At 36.3% G+C, this 16,702-nt stretch overlaps 1 protein-coding gene across 5 annotated transcripts in view; it reads left to right on the forward strand.

Moving 5' to 3' along the window:
- LOC106070202 (putative ferric-chelate reductase 1 homolog) overlaps positions 1-16,702 on the forward strand; it is a 46,636-nt gene that overhangs the window by 23,640 nt on the left and 6,294 nt on the right. For 4 of the 5 annotated variants that reach the window (XM_056008246.1, XM_056008253.1, XM_013230047.2 and 1 more), the window contains exons 2-11: positions 100-220; positions 2,927-3,067; positions 3,905-4,053; positions 5,788-5,882; positions 7,231-7,327; positions 10,105-10,320; positions 12,962-13,057; positions 13,173-13,356; positions 13,805-13,921; positions 15,012-15,127. In XM_056008246.1, the coding sequence (XP_055864221.1) occupies positions 160-220; positions 2,927-3,067; positions 3,905-4,053; positions 5,788-5,882; positions 7,231-7,327; positions 10,105-10,320; positions 12,962-13,057; positions 13,173-13,356; positions 13,805-13,921; positions 15,012-15,127 (1,272 nt within the window). In that variant the 5' untranslated portion in view covers positions 100-159. The remainder of the gene's footprint in view (positions 1-99; positions 221-2,926; positions 3,068-3,904; positions 4,054-5,787; positions 5,883-7,230; positions 7,328-10,104; positions 10,321-12,961; positions 13,058-13,172; positions 13,357-13,804; positions 13,922-15,011; positions 15,128-16,702) is intronic. The other variant, XM_056008275.1, reaches the window with a different exon arrangement.

A 16,702-nucleotide genomic window follows, 5' to 3' on the forward strand; every position in this document is an offset into this window, starting at 1 on the left:
AAAAAAAGATTAAAGAGTCTTAGATGACCTAGATTTAGATCTACGTCTTGTTGTGAAATGACAAAAAAAAAGAAACCTGATTTCCATTTGTATTTTTAGGAGCTGGTGGATGAAGTTTTAAAGTTGGTTTAAACAGCTTGAGATCTCAGTGAGTAAACAATGTGGCCCCGCAGAGTGCTCACTATAGCATGGATTATGCTAAACACCGCCTGCATTAATGGTGAGTCATTTATAAAACCTCTGGATATGTGTCCATACAATTCTTTGGATGTCACTACGTTCGTTGGTCTAAATGTATGCCTAAGCTTACCCCTTTATATGTGTTTCTGTATAAATATATATTTATTTTCTATTTATAATAGACTATATAAGACAACTGTTCTGTCTGTCGGTGTGTTGTAGATCTATCGATGGTTTGTAGCTTCAAACATCTAATACAAGTAAACTGATGTATGCTTTTTAAAGTCATAATAAAATAAACTTGAGCACTTCAAATACACTTTTTTTTTCCGTTTCACGCCTCTTAGTCAATCAACCACCCTTCCTTTTCAACTATCAACCAAGTAACTTATATTTACCTTTATTATGACAGACCAGCTCATGGTTTCGTCAGAAAAACTTCAGCGTACCCACCCAACACCCTCCCTACTTTCCCCATGGTTACCATAGAAACACACACATACACTGCAAAACACAGTGCACCTTGTATAGTGTTCATAAACCGTTGACCATAGAAAGAGATGAGCTTTACATCATCTGCCTCCATAGATTGCAAACTTTAAAAGTCTATCTTCACTCATTTTGTTTTACTCTACTTTTAAGATATTTGGAGGCGCTGTGGTTGAGTTTTTAAGCGCTTGGATTCCAAACTGAAGGTCCCGGGCTCGAATCCTGGTGAAGTCTGTGATTTTTACTTTCGGGATCTTTAGGGCGTCTCTGAGTCAACACAGCTCTAAAGGGTACTTGGCATTAGTTGGGGAAAAGTAAAGGTGGTCGGTCGTTGTGCTGGCCACATGACACCCTCGTAAACCGGGTGCCGCAGAAACAGATGACCATTACATCATCTTCCCCATAGATCACAAGGTCTGAAAGGGGAACTTTACTTTTTTAAAATATATCTATCTGTAAAAGTAGTTTCTGTATCTTTGTTTCTCTAGGGCCTCTATATTAATTTCCTTCTCTCTTCTTTTCTACACAACTTCTGTCTGACTATTTCGTGTGTAACATCTGTCCGACAATTAAAAGTTCTCACTACTCTGGGGTGTCATGTAGAAATCATCTACAGTGCCTGCGCTTTATAATGGGCATCATACTATATACAAAAATACACAACAAATAACGATGTTTTTGGTGAATTCCAGTCTGTTAGAAGTGTTCCCTCTCAACCTCAATAAGCTTCAAATATCCTCTCAAGCAACAGGTTGTCCTCATTGTGCCAGGAAATAGACAGATGGTGAAATTTTAGAAATGCAGAGGCGTACCTTTGAAATCTCAAAGAAAGCTTCCGCCGCAGACAAGCACAGACGGCTAAAACAAAACAAAATAAAAAGCAACTCCTGAGTTAGTAAATAATATAGGTCATAGTTGGGTCTTCTCGTCATGTGAAATGCTAAACTCTTCTTTATCTTTGGACTAGAAAAACAACTCCTGCGTACGTTTTCAATGTCTGACTTCATTCACATTTTTTCTTGGAAAATTTTGATTCCTGGCGGAAGATTGTCAAATATCTAGATGTTTGTGGTGTATCCGGTATACGAATGAAAAGACGTGATGATAAGCTACGTAAAGGTATAGGATCATTTTAAGCACTTTTCAGCACAGCAGAGTTAAATGTGCTAAGCTCTTCTATTTGTAGCACAAAATTATGTTAAAACATCTGGTCAACGAACTTGTCCTAATACGAAGATCAACACATTTGCGATACTGTCCAATTTAAGAGATCAATTTTATTATTTAGTTGACAATATTGAGGTTCAATTTAGCTTCACTGACATTGTTTAGTTTATTGTGAAAATGTCCAATACCTTTTTTGTTTTGGGGGGGGGGGGGGGCGGTAATACTGTTGTGATGGTGATACCGGCTATGAGCATGGTGTTAATTGTCAAGGAACAGCAAATTTTTTTTTCTTTTTTTTTTAACCGTCCTTTAGAAAGTCCTTTAGAAAGTCCTTTGGAAAGTCCTTTAGAAAGTCCTTTGGAAAGTCCTTTGGAAAGTGGTGATCTTCCATAGTTCATACTTTACGTAGATCTTTAGGTCTTCTTGCCAGCTTTATCTGTACAGAGTCTATAGAACCTATAAAGTGTATACTTTAAAGAAATATAATAACAATCTACTAGATTTTCGTAATAAACAATAATGTATGTAAAGATAAAAAAAATAATAATTGTATATTTAGAGTATCAATACTGTAACGGGTGTATATGCGAGTTGTACTTGATGTATTCTACAGTACCTTGATAACAATTCTAGATGCTAGGGTATCTTGTATAGTGTATTACTGATGCGATTTCTATTATTAAGACATACACCGCTACAAAAAGATTACAAAAGGGTCAATGCCCAATAACTAAGTTTACCCGAGAAGAAATAGAATAACGAATACAGAATGGGCCACAGTCGAGTCAGTCACTAAAAGCGATGTTATCCCTTGCAGTAACGTCCTAAAAGTCTACAGCAATAAACTCTAACCTAATGCCCATGTCGTTACTAAAATTTCGCTTTCAAAGTCTGTCTACTGCACTGTGTTTCTAAACTAAACTAAGTGTCTAACAATACATAAGCTAGAAATGTTTCTAAACTAAACTAAGTGTCTAACAATACATAAGCTAGAAATGTTTCTAAACTAAACTAAGTGTCTAACAATACATAAGCTAGAAATGTCATTTTTCCATTTTTTATTTAACTGTGTATAAATTCTTCTCTTTAGTTGAAAGCTACAGTGTCGGAGCACCAAGTGGAACATGTTTCACAAGATACCCAAAACACAAAACAGCAGCCCAGACCTCCACTCCGCCTTACGACATTCAAGTGTCGCCAAATCAATACAAGCCAGGGGACATTATTACTGGTAGGTCTTCTGGTTTATATGACACGATATAAAGTGTAAATTACTATACTTCTCAAAGGCTTGAGACTAGTGAAATAGTATAAGGACACACATCTATGATACGCTAATAATCAATGCCGATATTAACATTTTTTGTTATAACTTATTGTTATCAATAGTCCGGACTAAAAACAGTTTAATATAAGCAAGAAAGGTACAAAGAGAGTTGTCGGTTAATCACATTGTCCCTACCCATAACGTGGTTCTACAGTCTGCGGTTTCCATTTAAATTGAAATTTGACAAAAAAAAATTATTGTAGCTCATATAGCGAAATAAAATACTAAGTAATTGAATTTGATTAAATCCATTTTCATCTCCCAAAAGTGTTTTCTAAATGCTCTCCCACTCCAAACCCTCCTGTATTTCACCCTTTCTTTCAAACTACAATTTTTCTTTAGTTCTCGGCTGTGGAGTGGACGGCTGAGTGAAAATATTCCTCCCCCCATCTTTTTTTCCTTGAAATTAATTTAAAAATGTCTAGAAATATAACTTTACCTGCTTCATGACTTTTAAACTCGCTTCTATGTTTAGGTTTAGGCAATAAATGAGACAACATAGGAGTATTTTAAAACTATCAATATTTAAATACTTTAAATTATAAATTCATTCAATTTCTGTAATTTTTCCACATTAGTATTCATTGTATCTCCCTCTTCCTCCATTTTCAGACTTGGAAGTCGGCGAAAGACTTATTTATTTGAATAGGAAACTTAGAAAATAAACAGAGTACAATTTAAGTATGATCATTGTATAAATAATTTTCAATACTAAGAACAAAAATTGTGTTCGCTTCTCAGTGACTGTTGTCAGTAAAGATGGCGCCACATTTAAGGGACTACAAATGGCTGCGTTTAGGGCCACAGGAAATGACGAAGAGATTCTGGGACAGTTTATTGAATTTCCAGAAGACAAGATCAAGTCTTTCACCTGTGTAGGCTCTTATAAAGTAAGGTCAAGGTGTACGAGTTCGTAGTAGTTTCTGTGTAAGCTGCAAAGCTCTGTGGGTTTCCAAACTCTCATAGTAAAGTGGACTCATTAGTAAACACATCAAACACGGCCTTAGATAATTAGAGGCCCTAGGTGGCCCCAAATAAAATAGAAAAGTAAGAACTAAGCAGCGAAAAAATAAAATTCAGCAATAAATTTAAAACCTAGTTTACCACGACAACAGCATTAGGCACAAGTTTCGCTTTTTCTTCTCTAAAAAATGTTTGGAGTCCCGTGTGGGTTCCCCCCACCCCCAATTGGAGGCCCTAGGTGGGTGCCTAGTTTGCCTATGCCTAAGGCAGGACCTCACATGGGTGTAGCTAGGACTTTTCCACCGTATGGGGGCCCGTGCGGCTTGACCTCTTTGTGGGCCCTTGCATTTTGCGTAATATTTAATTTTTAATGTAAAAAACACTCATTTGGGGGAACCCCTCAAGTGGAGGCCAGGGCGGATTTTCAAATTCTCCCCCACCCTATCTACGCCACTGGGCCCTGAACACATTATTTAGAGAAGCTATTTGTTTACAAAAATTCAGATTTATATATCATAGATTTAATTTGTTATAAATTACTTTTTCTTTGTTCTGCTGGCACTCTCTTCAGGGGTGGGTGGAAGAAAAAAGTTGGTGAAAAAGATGATAGAACGAAGCTTAACGCTAATTACAGGACTTTCGTGGGTTTATACGGGCTCCTTTTTTTCAATGAAGATCCGATTCGGTCTGATCAGATCTAATTTAAACTGATCATATCCCCTCCGATCCGATCCTGTACGATTGTATTTAAACATAAAGTAGGATTTAATTTACAAAAAAAATTTTTTTGATTATTTTTTTAATTATGAGAATATTCATAACAGCAAGAACCTCAATTTTCAACGAGTTTCACTAGGTATAAATAAATGCAGTTTAATTACCGACAACAGATTAGCACATGGCGTACTATTCTGTGTAGTATTTAGATCAGAGGCGTCTTTTGGAAGTGGGGCAGCCGTCCTTTGTTTTCTAGGGTTATCATTATCATTCGGTAGAATGTTGATTCAGTGCTATTATGAACATTATTAAAAAAAAAGGACTAGAAATTAGTTCTAATGGCAATTTTCCGTTGCTACTTACTTTTAGCCCGACACACTCATAAAATCCCATCATCTTCATCCAAGCCAATAATTTTTTAAAATTTTATTTCCAATAAAAGTTATAATTTCAATAATTACTTTTTCAACAATTTATTTTTGAATTTGCAATTTGTATACTACAAATTATTGTAGATTTGGGAACGTAAGTCAAAAAGTTAAGAAATCATGACAATGCCGTGGGTTTATTCAATAAGAATTTGAAAAAAAACACACACACACAAAAAAAACAGGACTTGTTATTTAGTGTTTTAGAATCCTTTCCCAGACTTCTTATTGAAACCTATAGCTTTTTCGTTTAGAGTTAAGCCCAGGTTACATTACCACATGTGTTTAGATATAATCCAGCGTCTGAATTAAACAAATCTTTTTGATGACTTATGACAGGTACAGCCAGAAATATAAGGCATCTTTTTTTTTATGTTCTGGGGAATCGAATCAGTCTGGATCTTGTCTATACTATCAAATTTCAAAATAACTGACCTATACAGCGATTGAGGACAAATATTATGAAAAAAAAAAGTAGTTTAAAGAATTAACTAGAATTTTGATTTTCATTTCCAGAACAATATGATCACTCACAAGAATGAAAAGCCTGCGTGGAATGTAACAGTGAAATGGAGGGCACCAGAGACAAATGTTGGAGATATTTTATTTAAGTAAGTCAGAGTTATACAGTCAGAGATATACAGTCAGAGTTATAAAGTAAGAGTTATACAGTCAGTTATAAAGTCAGAGTTATAAAGTCAGAGTTATACAGTCAGAGTTATACAGTCAGAGTTATACAGTCCGAGTTATACAGTCAGAGTTATACACTTAAACTCAAATGTAAGTAGCAGAGAGAGGTTAGTACACATTTCTTACATTCTTTAAGACTTTGTTTCCTCAGTAGTCACATTTTGTCTTCCTTATTTCGCCTACTTTTTACCTCAACAATTCTATTTCCCTTTGTCTCCTCAAACTATTTAGGCTGTGTTGTATCTGTTTTGTATTTGTTACAAAGCTAATCATAACTCACTCCATCTGTCTGTCTGTCTGTCTGGATGAAATCGTATACAAGTTATTTCTCTCATTTCCTTTTCTCGGAACACGTGGAAGTTTTGCACAACTGCTCATTGTCGATAACAACACACGAATCAAGCAAAACATGAACCAATTAGTGAATCAATTAGTGTACCAATTAGTGAATCAATAAGAATTAAATTTTCTTTATATAGAAAAAGCTAGAAACGTTAGGGCAATCAACCTTATTTGGAGACTTTGGTCATTCGCTCAAACATTTGAACTAACATAAGTCGATATAACATTATCATTTGACATGTACTTGGATTTAGTACGTAGCCCTTTAATCATGGAGGCTCGACACGCTCATTTCAAATTCAGACTCGAGCAACTTTATATATATATATATATATGATTCCCCCCTCTCCACGAAGCTGATGTATCCAAAGGAACGGCAAGTGCTGATACAGTTTGGGGTCAGTAGCGTCGCAGGATCTGTCAGGGTGTAGCACTGGGTGCTGAAAACTGCCTTAGGGTCGCCAGCTCCTGATTTTTTCTCAGGGTTGGGGGTGGGAGACTGATGTGTCAGCGACATCGTTCCGACCACAGCTAATGTCCAAGCATTCATCTCATTTCCATCAGATGATCCATAGCATATAGCCTATATACACACACACACATATATATAGCCTATATACATATATATATATAACGATTTATTATCTTGATTCAGCTTCTCTTATTATGCTTTACCAACTAACAGGCTTTGTCTTTTTAATTAACCAATTTTGCCTAAAATGTTTTATTGGTTTTGTCTCTCCCCCCCTCCCCCTATATTTCCTATAAGCTTCTCTATTTCTTGTATTTCCGTATTTTCTCTTGTTCTCCCCTCTTATAATGTTCTTTGAATTATTTCCCCTCCCCCCCCCCCCCATTACACCTATTTGTCCATTGCCCTTGGTATTGAGTATCTAGTGACATGTTCTTTCTTTCCATGTCTTACAGAACTAGTCTGGTACAAGTGTATGAACTTTTCTGGGTCGACTTAAAGACCGATCTTTTAGCTCTGAATCATTCCAACATTGTCGAATCCAGTTACAAGGTTTGCATTTTGTCTCTTCGCTTGTTATGTTTCAAACAGAATTTGTCTCTATTCCCAATCGTTAGGTCATACATTAGTAATAGGATGGTATGTGTGGATCTTATCCTATACTCTTTAGCCAGCGATTGTTGTATGTATATATACATATAAATTTTATATATATATATATTCCTTTTTTCTTTCAAAAGCGACTGTAACGACATTATTTAAAATTTCAAGGTATCTGAATGTTAATGAGAAAAAAAAATCTAATTGGCCACATCGCGAAAACTCGAGGTCGACCGTTATATCGGTTTGAAAATGTACAAAATAATTCATTGTAATGCTTGTAATACTTTAATAGTCAGTACTTTTTTTCTTATAGTGCAACTGTCATTCTTTTAAGCCTTCACAGAGTTCTCATGGTCCAATCTTTTTAGTGGGAACGTGTCGCAGCGGGTACACCGTATGCCATAGGCCAAGATAAAATATAGCATTCAAGTCGCTTAATATTGAAAAAAAACCATCACACTAACTCAAAATCGGCCCCCAAAGTGGTCCACCCAGGCAGGTAAAAAGGCAGGTATCAATATTTCCAGAAAGAATATCAGAATTAAATTTTATCAAAGACTAATGACAGAGAAGAATGGAGAAAGAAGGTTGACAGATCTTGTGCGGTGCCCCAGCGTTCCAGCAGACCAAATAATAGGTGAAAGTAAATGTTATATTAAATGCGAACATGGCCTAACTGATGTTTTATAATGAATATCTAATTGATCAAATTGTTTTGTAAAGGGTCAATCTCTTATTCAAATCCTCAAAAAAAGAAATAAAAACATTTCCTTAAAAAAAATATATAAAAAATCCATTAGTTCGGTTTTCTTTTGCCATAATGTAGCACTGCAATTCACGTGATAATATTATTAATTGTTGTTTGAAATTATGTCCAACGTATATCCATACTAAATAGATTTTTTTCTCTTAAAAAAAAGAATCTTTTTTCTTGGGTAAATGTAGTAGTTAGTAAGACCCAACTTACATAACGTAGCAATACAAATTTTTAAAAAAGTTTTTTTTAAACAAAAAGTATAAAAACATTTGCATAAATGTGTTAAAAATATGGTAAATGTCTATCCTGCTTACTAAAGAGCCTCACGTGTTTGTTACTATTAATAGTGAAAAGTTGTAAAAGCCGTGTATTTTTTAAGAAAAACTGCTTGCATAAGTGATTAAAAAATTAGCTTTTTTGCTTTTAGAAAAGAAAAAAAGTAGCCGTTGCATCAGAATTTTGAATGGACTAAAATATTGTGATGACGGGTTTTCACTATCATTTCTAGTTTACGAGAGCTAAACGGGACGGACGGACGACAGACGGACAGACATTTCACACAAAACTAATATAGTCTTTTCCCCTATCGGGGGCCGCTAAAAACTATACGTTTAAACACAAGTTATGAATATTTGATGCTTTTAAAATGTACTAATTGGTGACTCGAATCCTTTCACCTTTATGTCCAGTACAGCCGATAAGTATTTAGTTGGACCTCTTGCTAAGACTTATTGTGACCTGTAAACAAATAGATGTCATCTATAAATCTGATAGGTCAAGTTTTCTTTTCAAAGCAAATGAGTAGCTATTCCCAGTTTAGGTAGCTTAGAATAATTAACATAGTCCTATTATGCTGGGCAATATTTTATTTTGCTGGTAAATTATTACAATTCGTTCAATCTTCAAAGTCTACTGTCCCATACCAAAACAATTACATTTAGAATTAACGAACACAAAAGCAACTCTTCATAGTTAGTCTTTACCAGATTGTTCATTTTCGTAATCATAAAAAATATTTCCAAAATGTCTTCGGGTATATATACTTCCTTAAGAAATTATTCAACCGAGCGAGGCTCACCTGGTCACCTGGTACTAAATACTACAATACGTTACAGCAAGGTTCTCCCATTTCAGAGTGATTCGTTTGTAACCAACGGCCTCGGTGTTTTCAGTGCATGGACCAAAGGCTTGGAACTTGCTCTTTACTGAGCTCAAACAACATGGTTCACTACATTCAAGTAGATCATAAAGTCATTTCTTTTCAAAACTTACAAAGATTAGTTTGTCATTTTAGAACGCGTGGTTTTGTCTGTTTTTGTTATCATAACGCCTTAAGCCAACATTATTATATACTGCTAAATCTGCACCATTGATACCTTTATTAATTATCTGTTTTTACCTTTTTATGTGATATAAACTATGAACTACTATTAATTACAAGGAGTTAAGACTTTTTTTTTTTTTACATAATAAACAGTAACTCAACAGAAAGGGGAACCAACCCTGTTTTTATTTAATGAAAATCAATTTTGAATGATCTTATATACATTGTTATAGACTATTCCATTTTTTTTCATTGAAGCTAACAAATTTTAAAATATTTTATAAATTGGTCTAAAAAAATTAAATAAAAATAATTTGATAATTGAACAGAAGAACTTTTTTTCCCCCCAAATTTGAAAAGCTCAAAGTTAACTAAAACATCTTGTATATCTTGATGAATAACACAATTAGTTACATAGTACCAGAATAACAGTACCCTTACGTGATTACACTAACACTCGTAATTCGAGTGCAACATTAATTGGCGTAATCCATTTGAGGTAGCGCTAGGCCTAGGGAGCCCTAGCAGTCAAATGTATCAACACTTTTAATTCTTTTTTTCTTAACTGATGATTATTGATTATTAAACTCTTATTTGTCATACAGTTAAATAACATAATTGCAATGTGTGTACATTTGTGCACAGGCCATTAAAGCAACACAGTTAATATCAGAGATCAATTTCTCCGAATGCGGTGAGACCAAGGGATGTCTTCTGTATCCTGCCACATGCTCTGGGACTGACTGCGTGGCTGCTGTAACCTTCCACTACGACACTGACTCCGGCAACTATCAGTTTGAATTGATGTCTAGCAATCAACAAGATTATGTTTCCTTGGGTTTTTCAGATGACAATCTCATGGTATGGACACAGTGGATTGCATGTTTTGTCGTTATTTTCTCCTAGCCATTTAACAAATTTTTAAAAAGTGCACAATGAAGGAATTTTTTTAAAATCCATACATTCGTACAAGTGGTCCTTCTTCCAAATTGCAATTAGAGGTATCTGGGACACGATGTGTTCCGATTTCCTGTGCTGGGGGTATCTGGGAAATGTTGTGGTCCAATCTTCTTTGTGGACATGTTGTGGTCCAATTTTCTGTGTGGACATATTGTAGTCCCATCTGGGTAAGGGGGTATCTGGGAGATGTTCGTAGGTTACATTATACATTCATAGACTACATTATACAATCGAAGACCATTTTGTACTGAGACCGGGAAATTGAAATTCACAGGACGTGTAAGCATTCAAGTCGTTATGGAGGGCTGCCTGGTCATGTGTGGCCTATATATGAGGGCTGCCTGGTCATGTGGTCATGTGTGGCCTACATATGAGGGCTGCCTGGTCATGTGGTCATGTGTGGCCTATATGTGAGGGCTGCCTGGTCATATGTGGCCTATATATGAGGGCTGCCTGGTCATATGTGGCCTATATATGAGGGCTGCCTGGTCATGTGTGGCCTATATATGAGGGCTGCCTGGTCGTGTGTGACCTATATATGAGGGCTGCCTGGTCGTGTGTGACCTATATATGAGGGCTGCCTGGTCGTGTGTGTCCTATATATGAGGGCTGCCTGGTCGTGTGTGACCTATATATGAGGGCTGCCTGGTCGTGTGTGACCTATATATGAGGGCTGCCTGGTCGTGTGTGGCCTATATATGAGGGCTGCCTGGTCGTGTGTGTCCTATATATGAGGGCTGCCTGGTCGTGTGTGACCTATATATGAGGGCTGTCTGGTCGTGTGTGACCTATATATGAGGGCTGCCTGGTCGTGTGTGGCCTATATATGAGGGCTGCCTGGTCGTGTGTGACCTATATATGAGGGCTGCCAGGTCGTGTGTGACCTATATATGAGGGCTGCCTGGTCGTGTGTGACCTATATATGAGGGCTGCCTGGTCGTGTGTGTCCTATATATGAGTGCTGCCTGGTCGTGTGTGTCCTATATATGAGGGCTGTCTGGTCGTGTGTGTCCTATATATGAGGGCTGCCTGGTCATATGTGGCCTATATATGAGGGCTGCCTGGTCATATGTGGCCTATATATGAGGGCTGCCTGGTCGTGTGTGACCTATATATGAGGGCTGCCTGGTCGTGTGTGTCCTATATATGAGGGCTGCCTGGTCGTGTGTGGCCTATATATGAGGGCTGCCTGGTCGTGTGTGTCCTATATATGAGGGCTGCCTGGTCATGTGTGGCCTATATATGAGGGCTGCCTGGTCGTGTGTGGCCTATATATGAGGGCTGTCTGGTCGTGTGTAGCACAAACCGCATGTATATGAGGGTTGCCCTGGCTGGTTGTGATGGTCATTGTTTATGGGGTGGGATGATGGATCACTGGGAAATGACTCCAAGCCCCAGGTCAATCTTTTGACGACAGGACACCTTAACTTACTTATGGACTACTAATATCATCTCCAAAGACATACGACACACATGTATAGTAACAAATAACTTAATTAAACTATAACTTATTTACTCAAGTAGATCATCAAATAAACTCAAAGAAAATACAACGCCCAACATTGACTATCTAGTATATATCTACCATAGGAAAAAGACTTTCCTACTAAACAACTCTCGACTAACTCAAACTCCAGTTACCAACAGTACTCTACCTTCTCTCTTAGACCTCTACTAACTAAAAATTCCCACATCTCATGTACCCTTACACACAATCAAGTTGACCTGTTGACAACAATCTCACCATCTCGTGTAAGCCATAGTAGAGTGAAACTATAAATATAGTCCAACCATTCTAATACCAAACTCAGTTTGTAACAATTTGGTACGCCCCTGACAGTCCTAACGATAATCCTGCCCGCTCCAGCCCTCAGCCTATCTTCGGGAGGTTTGAACGAGGACGTAATATTAGTCATCCCTGAAGGAACGCCTGATACTTGATAATAAAGTCAACATAAAGGGAAACTGTAAAATAAGGAACGCCTGATACTTGATAATAAAGGAAACCGTAAAATTAGGAACGCCTGATACTTGATAATAAAGTCAACATAAAGGAAACCGTAAAATAAGGAACGCCTGATACTTGATAATAAAGTCAACATAAAGGGAAACCGTAAAATAAGGAACGCCTGATACTTGATAATAAAGTCAACATAAAGGGAACTGTAAAATAAGGAACGCCTGATACTTGATAATAAAGTCAACATAAAGGACAACGTAAAATAAGGAACGCCTGATACTTGATAATAAAGTCAACATAAAGGGAAACCGTAAAATAAGGAACGCCTGATACTTGATAATAAAGTCAACATAAAGGGAAACCGTAAAATAAGGAACGCCTGATACTTGATAATAAAGTCAACATAAAGGGAAACCGTAAAATAAGGAACGCCTGATACTTGATAATAAAGTCAACATAAAGGGAAACCGTAAAATAAAAAAGAAAATATATAAAAAAAAAACAACATAATTTTCAGCTTGTTTAAACTGTCTCTCTTTTATTTTCAAACCTTGACAAGAACTTTTTTTTATCTCTTCTAAGGGTAAAGATGAAGTTGTATTATGTATTAGTAAAAATGGTAACCTTAATATACAGCATGGCTGGAATCCGTCGTATCACTACGAAAGAAAGTTAACTGTAAGTAACAGAGTTCTGATCTCTATTTAGTGGATTATTTCTTGTTTAGAGATGTTACTTAGTTTTCTGTGCAAGGCACTGTAACATTGACAATTATATTTCTGCTTCTTTCCAGCGTTTTTTATCCCAAGCTGAAATACGAGCGTCTGATGGCCGACTCCAGTGTCGTTTTATGTTGCCAAGATTCAGCTCTGTTGTTACAGTCAATCAAGAAGCTGACGTCTTGGAATATTTCAATCAAACATTTGATCATTCAGAAAGGTGGTATCTTCAGATTGCTTGGGGCAAAGTCATACCAGGTCAGTGGAGAATGTGTGGATATTATTATTGTCTAAAAAAATAAAGCTTATCATGATAAAAACATGTCGTTTGCTAGAATAACATCTCATTCGATGAACTTTGTTATAAGTGCATGTTAAAGAAAGTATTCTAAAGTTACAGACATTTATAACAATTAGCATCTTGTATTACGATGTTCTGTATCTTATACTTTAAATTACAAAATTGTTATCGGAAAATATTTTATATGTAAATATTAGGAACTTCAAATAAAAAATAAATTGCAAAACAGGGAGGGAATTCTGTAGTTTCATTTCATTACTTCCGGGCCTTATTTTACGTGTATGTTTCGGACATTAAAAAATAGGATTCCTTTTCAAATATAGATTAAATAAAGCAATCATAATTTAAAGTATATATGTAAAAGAAATGTCTTTATAATATGGGGGCTATTGATCTTTTCTGCAGCATCTGATGTCATCTCGAAGCACGAGGAATCGCCTGCTGTTTCTTATCAGAAAATTGATTTGAAAAAAAACGAAATCTTTACAGGCTCCTCCTATGGGTACCTGGTCCAAGCTCATGGTAAAAATAAAATAAAGTTATCTATTAAGGACAAAACTACATTCATTTGTGCTTTATAAATCGAGGGATATAGTGTTGTTTGTGTAGACTGAACTATAGATCGTATCGAGTGAAATGTTTGTGTAGACTGAACTATAGATAGTTTCGAGTGAAATGTTTGTGTAGACTGAACTATAGATCGTATCGAGTGAAATGTTTGTGTAGACTGAACTATAGATAGTTTCGAGTGAAATGTTTGTGTAGACTGAACTATAGATCGTATCGAGTGAAATGCTTGTGTACACTGAACTATAGATAGTTTCGAGTGAAATGTTTGTGTAGACTGAACTATAGATCGTATAGAGTGAAATGTTTGTGTAGACTGAACTATAGATCGTATCGAGTGAAATGTTTGTGTAGACTGAACAATAGATCGTATCGAGTGAAATGTTTGTGTAGACTGAACTATAGATCGTATCGAGTGAAATGTTTGTGTTGACTGAACAATAGATCGTATCGAGTGAAATGTTTGTGTAGACTGAACTATAGATCGTATCGAGTGAAATGTTTGTGTAGACTGAACTATAGATCGTATCGAGTGAAATGTTTGTGTAGACTGAACAATAGATCGTATCGAGTGAAATGTTTGTGTAGACTGAACAATAGATCGTATCGAGTGAAATGTTTGTGTAGACTGAACTATAGATCGTATCGAGTGAAATGTTTGTGTAGACTGAACTATAGATCGTATCGAGTGAAATGTTTATGTAGACTGAACTATAGATCGTATCGAGTGAAATGTTTGTGTAGACTGAACTATAGATCATATCGAGTGAAATGTTTGTGTACACTGAACTATAGATCGTATCGAGTGAAATGTTTGTGTACACTGAACTATAGATCGTATCGAGTGAAATGTTTGTGTAGACTGAACTATAGATCGTATCGAGTGAAATGTTTGTGTAGACTGAACTATAGATCGTATCGAGTGGAATGTTTGTGTAGACTGAACTATAGATCGTATCGAGTGAAATGTTTGTGTACACTGAACTATAGATCGTATCGAGTGAAATGTTTGTGTAGACTGAACTATAGATCGTATACTTTTCAGCTGCTCTGATGATTGTCGCCTGGATATTTTTGACCGGTATTGTCACAGTGATCTCCAGACATTACAGAGATTGGATGCCCAGAACTCGATGGTTTGGGACGAAAGTTTGGTTTCAGGTAACTAATTCACCTGGGACTGATGTGTGGAGAAAGGCGATTGGGGGGGGGGGGAGGTTAAACCTTCACGTTAAAGTTTGTAACATTGTCCAACCATTTTCTTTTCAATGTAAGCATCTCTGTAAAGCTTTTAAATTTGTTCCACTCTAATGTGTTTTGAATTGTTGTCAACATTACTGTCATTTGTTGGTATTCCTGCTTTTTTATTTGTATTTGATCTAATTAGCTGTGCCACATTCAGCATGACGTATCTTTAAATCACCACAATATGAGTACTTATGTAGAAAGCTATAGACCAGAAAGTTAAACAAAAAAGAGCAATAAATAAAAAAATAAATAAATACATATATATATATATATGGAGTACGCAATAGACATAGCTATAATGTATTCATACATTAAGCCAAATCACATTATCCTAACATAAATGGAAAAATAACATATAGTGTATATAGAATGCCTGGATTATTTGCCGACAACATTCAGACTAGGTATAGGCACACCTTAGATAGCAAAAGTACAGGCTAGGCTAAGAATTTCTATACGTTACCCTCATGGCAGTCGCCATGATATGTATGTCTTACACAGAGCCGGATTTAAGGGAGGGCATGCGAGGCTACAGCCCCGGGTTTCTAGAAAAAGAGAAAAATTTATCGGAATTTCGATGAGTCACAAACTTTTAAGTATTTTTTTTTTCTCATTTTAACGCCAACATTTTAAATCTTACTTCGGGTATCAACAATGTCGTGATTAAGAAGTGTCCGCTTGTAGTTGTAGCTTTCTCGGAATATGTAAATACCGGCAAAGCTCCGGATTTACGGCAGTGAATCTACTAAGGGCCTTTCATTCCTTAACCTCAAACATATACATTATTTAAAACTAAATTTGCATATTTAATGTTTTAAAAAAAGGAAATCAAGATTAAATGTACTACTCTATTTTTTTCTGCTAAAATATAGAATGCTTTTAGATATATAGTACATTTTATTCATGAGTGGATCTTTAGTAAAGATTTTGAAAGAGTGTAGGGGCCCTAAAAAAATTTCACAGGGGCCTCCGCATATCTAATCCGGCCCTGGTCTTACACAGCCACAGTAGGCGCTGTGGCTAGGTGGTAAAGCTGTTGGCTTTCAAACAGAAAGATTCCAGGGTCGAATCCTGGAGAAGACTGGGGTTTTGAATCTCTAGGGCGCCTCTGAGTCCACAGTGAGTACCTGACACGAGTTGGGAAAAAAGTAAAGGCCCTTGGTCGTTGTGCTGGTCACATGACACCCTTGTTAATCGTGGGCTACAGAAACAAATAACTATTACAACATCTGCCGTATAGATCGCGAGGTCTGAAAGGGGAATTTTACTTTTACACAGTCACAAGGGGGGGGGGGGCTGTTGAGTAAAAGTCTCCATTTGACGAGGTATACGACAGTCACAAAGACACTAAATACACTAAACAAGTCAGCTCTAAGGAGGAGAATTAGTTAAATACATTTACAGTCTTGTCAGACATTGAAGGAACTTGAAAGAGATGTTTTACTTTTGGGTAGCATCCTGTGTTTTAGTAAACTGTATTTATATTAT

Source organism: Biomphalaria glabrata, chromosome 1 (assembly GCF_947242115.1).
Source record: "Biomphalaria glabrata chromosome 1, xgBioGlab47.1, whole genome shotgun sequence".
NCBI classification, from domain to species: domain Eukaryota; kingdom Metazoa; phylum Mollusca; class Gastropoda; family Planorbidae; genus Biomphalaria; species Biomphalaria glabrata.